Source organism: Crocodylus porosus, unplaced genomic scaffold, assembly GCF_001723895.1.
Source record: "Crocodylus porosus isolate Cpor-Errol unplaced genomic scaffold, CroPor_comp1, whole genome shotgun sequence".
NCBI classification, from domain to species: Eukaryota; Metazoa; Chordata; order Crocodylia; family Crocodylidae; genus Crocodylus; species Crocodylus porosus.
The window spans coordinates 21,112,451-21,119,092 of NW_017728918.1; the positions used below are offsets into that span (position 1 = coordinate 21,112,451).

The following is a 6,642-nucleotide window of genomic DNA, read 5'->3' on the forward strand; positions in this document are numbered from 1 at the left end:
TGTGTGTGTGTGTGTGTGTGTGTATATATGTACGTATGTATAGTTGTCTTTTGTTTTAATTGAGGAAGAACATGGATTTCAGGGTATTTTACAGAGTGACTTTGGGTTTGTTTTTTTAATCAGGGATTTTTCAGTTTTCAAATAGGGAACACCAGAATTCCTGCTAGTGAGGCAAGTGGCGGGACCCTGGCAGAGGAGCCTGCTCAGAGGTGGCACCTTGGACCCAGCTGCAGGTGGCAGACATCCTGACTAGTTTGGGGCCAGGAGGACATGCTTTGACAGGTCATAGCAGGCCACCACACTGGGAACATCTTCCAGGCAATAGCTGCCCAGATTGCCAAGCAGGGGCACACGTGGCAGTAGTGGCGCACAAAGGCCAACTCTGCAGCTACAGCCCACTGATAGCTGGCCCAGATAGGCAGATGCCTCTACTGGCTGTGCAGTCCCCATCTGGGTCTGGCAGGTGGCAGCAGGTCACAGCCAGGCAGCCGCCTCCACTGCCAGACTGCTGCAGTGGGTAGAGGGTGCAGGAAACTCTCAGGGCTGCATCAGCAATCCAGCTGAAACAAGGGGTAGTGTCCCCAGGTACCAATTGGCCGGGCCCCAGAAGCTCCTGAGAGCAAGTAGCCCTGAGCTACTTGACAAGGTGGCTTTTTGTACTGATGGGGCCAGGACAGGACAGCTTTTTACGCTGCTGGGACAAGCACAGGTGGTGGCCCCAGGCTCTAACTCCCCCTGGCTGGAGATCTGGGAGAAGCCAGGCAGGGTTATTTTGCCCCAAGTGGCACAACCTGCCCCACACCAGAGTGCATGTCCAGGCACATGTGCTGAGGCAAAAAGCTCCGGCTCAAATTTCCACTGTTTCTATTTGAGCTGCTTCAAGCTCCCGTGCCTGCATGTGTGGATATGCCCCTCCAGTCAAACCTGAGTGATGAGCAGGGGAGGCAAGTGCACCAGAGCTGGATTATTCTCCTGTGGCAGGAACTCTCTTAAAGCCTCTTTTTTTCATGTTTTTGAGATAAGTAAGTTAATACTCTCTGCAAGAATTTGTGTGTTGAAGATCTTGATAAGACTCATGTATGTTTTATAAAGATGAGATTGATCAACCTTCCAGCGTTAGAGCAGTATGCGATGTGTACGTTCCAGTCTAGGTACAGTATGTATTTTTTTGTTGGCAGTGGGGCAGGAAGGTTAACAATTATGTCATAGACTAACATCATTTTTACACCTAGCAGTGATGCTCAATAGGCTAATTAACCGTGTGTTGCTAGTCTTTATAAAAGATGGGTTAGTAAAATAAGTTTACATCATCTCGAAGCCAGTCTATTGTAGCACTCATGGTTCAGCTTTCCATAACCACCCTTCATCTGTCACAATGAGCTTTTTGTTTCGTATTCTGTTTCATTTAATTTCATTTCATATGTTGATTTGTGTCTGACAGAGCTGCCTTGAAACTTTGTTGGGAAGGGTGTGTAAGTCTAATAAATAAATATTAATGCTACAACATTTCTCACCTTTGTTGTTAACAGAGAATTAAAAGCATATTCAGGGTTTTACAGTAGTGAACAGTTTGTGCAACTGAAATGAAGTAAGCTCAGCTAACCATCCAAAGCAGCACTAATTTAGTCTAACTGTGGTTAAGACTTACTCATCTGGGAAAGAGTTCTGAGGCAAATGAAACAATAAGACACTACAGACTAGTTCGACAGGCAGTGATAGCTTTGCCTGATCAAAATTTGAGTCCTGGAGATATTAAGAAGTCTCCTGTGGCCTTTTCCAATCTTCATGCCATGCTTCATGTTCTTTCTCTTTTCCCACTCTTATTATTTCCAAGCTTTTAAATGCTGTTCCACTCCAGGCATATTTACATGCATAAGGGACAATAGGATATTGTGGGGTGATTTATGCAAGTAACTGAATCACTGTTAAGTAGTGTTTGCATTGTAGAAAATGTTCAGCTTCATGTGCTAAATATTTAAGTTGCCTGTATTTTTTTTTTTTTAATCAAATAGCATGTTTTATTATGTGTCACTTTCAGGGACACCCTGGAGACAGTAGCAAGCAGTTTTTAACATTGAATATTTTAGAGCCACAAATTGTCTAGGCAATTCAACAAATGCAGTGGCAATCTCTGTTTTCCAAACTTACTTGAAAATTTTGCTTTTAATGTCTTAGAGTCACTCACTCTGAAATGTTGGGAATATGATCTTTAATGTTTTCATGGTATTAGAACTGAGAGAAACTTTTTCCTCCTCTTTTTTAAGAACTACTCTAGGACTGAAACAAAATAATTAACATTTAATGCTGTGTATCTGCAGTTGCGCTGAATATAATATTTGATGGTTTGGAACATTTCCAGATTTGGGGAGAAAATATTATTCAATACTTGAATGCTCTAATGACAGACGGAACACATTTGTATTTACTATTTAAAGCTACTTTGTGTTGGAACAAATTATTTTAAGCTGAAGAAAACTGTACATGTCAAGACAGTGATTACCTATCTCATCTAAACCCCTGGCCCCCACCTCCTTCAGGTGCACTAGAAAAACTTTTAAACAGAAGGTGCTTCTCATTTAGTAGCAGCCTCCATTTAATAGCCAGACATTTTACCGTGTACATTTTTACCATGGAAGCTGCAGAGTAATTACGTTTAATAGAACCTGTCATCTATTGAAATCCACAAGGGATGTCAACTAAATTCTAGTAGAAGTCTTATCTTTTAAACAAAGATGAATGCTATTCCAGAGGTAAAGAGGAGGTGTTTTTATTTAAGCTCCCTCTGCAAAGAATTTTTACAATTCTAATCCGTTGCAGGTCTGTATGGAGAACATACATTTAAGATCACCTTTCGAAGTTTCTTCCTCTAGTGTGGACAAACTAGGCACTGCAAGAAATTGAGGGGCTTTTGTTGCATGCATGTCTACATCTGTGTATACATTTGTGTGCACGCACATATGAATGTGTTAATTTTGTAACCGAGTAACTTTCATACAAGGACTCTTTAAAAGTCTAAAGTATGTGTGATGGTTAAGATAAGAACTTGTAGGCAGATGGGTTATTTGAACTAATTCAGTATTCTACCTGTATGGGGTTTTAATGTTAGTTAAGTAATTTTGCATCTCTGCACTTTTCTACTTGAAATGTAGTTTAAGTTGAGGGGGGAAAAAAATTAAATGGTTCCCAGGAAAGTTGTTTGGGCTTTGTTTCTGCACTATTTTACAATAGAAGTGTTCCTCAAACACAATGCATAACACATTTTATTTATTGTTACCAAAGTAAGCCAAAGTTCATTTGTATCCTCTTTTCATATGGCTTTACTGTTCTTTTCTAGGTAGAGATAATTGACATTGAAAACGAAGAAAAGAGGTACAGTCTTTTCCTGGAGCTCCTGGAATCTAGTCATAGTCAATCTCAATTTCAACATTTGGTTTTACTCCTTCAAGCTTGGCCATCTATGAACAACACAAGCAGGTAAGTTTTCTTCAAGAAGTCACCTGATGGAAAAGCATGATTACTTTTGAGTTTGAAATTTAACTGTGAACCTTTCAAACAATCTGCAGTCAGTGCATTCAAACAAAGTGGTACAAAAAGAAAGTGACAATCCTGAAAAGTGCTTTTTTGGGGAAATCTGAGCATATAAATGTGCTAATTTTGAACTGAGTTCGTACAAGAAATTTTCTTCTGAAATGTACTTTGCAGAAGGCACACAGTACTTTTGCTTTTCTCCTTCTGGCTTGAAATAAAATTAACTGGACTAGTTTTAATAAAGACCTCTGATGTTTGATTTAGAAGTTACACAAAATGCCCTAGCTAGTGACACTAGGGAAGATGTACAGATAGGAAGAAAAGAGGAAGGTATGAAGTTTTTTTCCTATTGCAATTCTGGCTCCCAAAAATTGTCTTGAAGAAGCTGTTCTTTCTGTCGCAGACCACCAAAGGGCCTTTCCTGCTTTTATACATGTCCAATCAATAGTACATCTCCAGTCAACACAGCTATTCACACTTCTCACCTCAGAATGTAGTATGTGGAAAGAAGGGTTGTATGTTGTTGCAGCTCCTGTCTAGGAATAATCAAGTATTTTTTTTTCAACTTAATGCCCATTCTAAAGCAATTTAATGGCAGTCCATACTTTAACATTTTTCATCGTATTATGTTTGTACCAATTCTCTGTCTTGCTTTCCCTTTCTTCACGTAGTCAAAGGTGATTGCTTCTGGATGTTTCATTTTTTGCAGTGCTTGGAGCGTGACTTCCGAGATTTTAAGAGTCTTTTGCTTCTACATTATGCTATCAATAGTCATCCAGCCTTCCATCTATCCTTCAAGGAAAGCAATAAAGTTAACTTTTTATGGGCTAGCCAGCAAAGAATATCATCTTTCATCTGTCAACAGTTAGGTGAAAGAGGCTGGTTATTAACTTCCACTTAACTCTGAGTACCTTGTGTCATTGATCATGTTCTGTTTGAACTTAAAGAATAGATCCGGCAAAGAGCGTATATAAACGTATTTGTGTGAAAAGCTAGGGCATAGCCTCTTCTTGAAAAATATTTATTCTATATGCATAAGGTACCAGTATGTTAAAAACCAGTCTTCAGAAATCATTTACTTTGAAGCCTGCAGTAGAGTTGAGATTTCTGAATCCAGAATTAAGCTTGATTGATTGATTGATTGATTTATTTATTTACTGTCGTTTCCTGAGCAAAACACAGCATTTGTAAATGTATTAAACATTTATAGAGGGTTACTCTATAGCTTGTCATGAATTATTATACATATAAATTAAAGTGGGACTCACAAATCTTTAATGTGTTAGAAATGGACAGATTCATTCAAAGCACCCAGTCCTGGGCCACCCCCCACAAGCTTGAGTCTGCTGCCTGCCTCGGCCGGGCTGCCCAGACCCATTCACTGCAAGTTTGTGCCTCTGTTAAATGGGGGAGGGGAGGCCGGGAAGAGGAATGGAGCCCCCCCTGCCCAGGTCCCGGCCCACCTGAACTGGGATCTGCCTAGCTGAAGGGAGCCTTGCACCATGGGGGCTTCTCCTCTGCTGGGCTGGGCTGCCCAACTCCACCCATCTCGAATCCGTGCCTCTGACCCGTGGGAAGGAACAGGGTGCCCCCCCACCTTCTGGCCTTCAGCCTGTACAGGCATCTACCTGCCTTCCTCAACCAAGGAGCGATCATGAATTCTGTTGACTAACAGTCCAATCTGCGCATCTTAGAGAAACCTCAGGCCTCAGACTTCATGGCTGTCTTTACTTAGCCTCTGATTAAACATAAGGATGTCTGCAATAAGATTCAAAGAATTCTGCTAACTTTTACTTATATTGCTTTAAACAGTAAACTTGCCAACCTGCCAAGACCACCTTTATTATTCTTTCTAGGTCATTTTTAGATATGACAACCTAAATGAAATTACAGTCTGATTGTAACTGGTATATTGTAGCTAATTAATTTACTTTAATCCAGGAAGAGCTTCTAACTCCCAGTCTTAGAATTTTCTATTGTTATGTTTTTGGGTTTTGTTTTTTTTGAGGAATACATCTCTGGAGGCTGGTGATTTTTATAGAAAAAAATGGTTCAAATACCCAGGGATTCCCATGTCATGTCTCCTTTATCTGTACTAACCTGACCACTGACAGCTATCTGGGCTGCTGCATTAAAATTGTTACAGGCCTTCACCTGCTGTCTGCTCTACTCTTCCAAAGGGAAGAAGCAGAATTAAATATTTAATTGTTACATGTAAGTTAGTGTTTGCCATACATGGACTATAAAGTAACTGTACATCACCTTCTCCAGTATCCATTTTGAGATGCTAAAATGGCTGCCTGAGGAGGAAAACATTCTCCATTCCTTCCAACATGTTTTTACCACTCTTTTGTTTCCTGGCTTGTTTGTAAGGTGTGTTCTGTTCATTTTATCCTCTATCCTTGATGGGCTCCATCCCAATATTCTCATTTCTCTCTGTTCATAACTAGATTCAGTACAGTAACAAGATATACCCTTTTTGTTGTACCCAGTCCACTTTGATGCCAAATAGCACAGGAAAGATTTGTGGAGGAGGTGTTGGACAAATTAAATTGTATGTCCTCGGCAACTGAGGATGGACTAAACTGCGTGAGTGTAGAGGGTTGCTTTAGTTCCAGTAATGTTGGCATTTGCACAAATTATATATCTGTATTCATATATGGATATATAGAGAGAGCTATAAATGTATCTACACTCACTATAGGTAGGGTGACCATGTATCCCAGATTTTAGAGACTGTCTCAGACATTGTCCTTCCCAGCTCTGCTTCTGAGAGCCACAGGGTCGGGATTTAGTTTGTGTGTGTGAACACGCATGCTGGTGTCCCCCAGTGCTTCTACCGACCTGGATTTCCTTACCCAATCCTGGCTTTCCCCCCAATTATTTAGTCACCCTAACTGGAAGGCCTAAAAGTAACTGATACCTGGTATTTTGACATGAAGAAATTGCCATCGTTGTGGAGATGAGGAGAGTGGGAGGGGACTGAAATACCAGCCTGACATTTAATTTAAATAGTGAAAATGTGAGAATATTTGAAGTCAATGTAGTTGAACTAGTAATGAGCATGCACAGGGTTTGTAAAAGAAAACAGGAAACTGTATTTTCATGTACTTC

At 40.4% G+C, this 6,642-nt stretch overlaps 1 protein-coding gene across 1 annotated transcript in view; it reads left to right on the forward strand.

Annotated features, from left to right (window-relative positions):
• The window catches only part of NBAS (neuroblastoma amplified sequence), a 364,123-nt gene that overhangs the window by 339,532 nt on the left and 17,949 nt on the right, over positions 1-6,642 (forward strand). Inside the window, exon 49 of the mRNA XM_019538135.1 lies at positions 3,335-3,474. Coding sequence (XP_019393680.1) covers positions 3,335-3,474 — 140 coding nt within the window. The remainder of the gene's footprint in view (positions 1-3,334; positions 3,475-6,642) is intronic.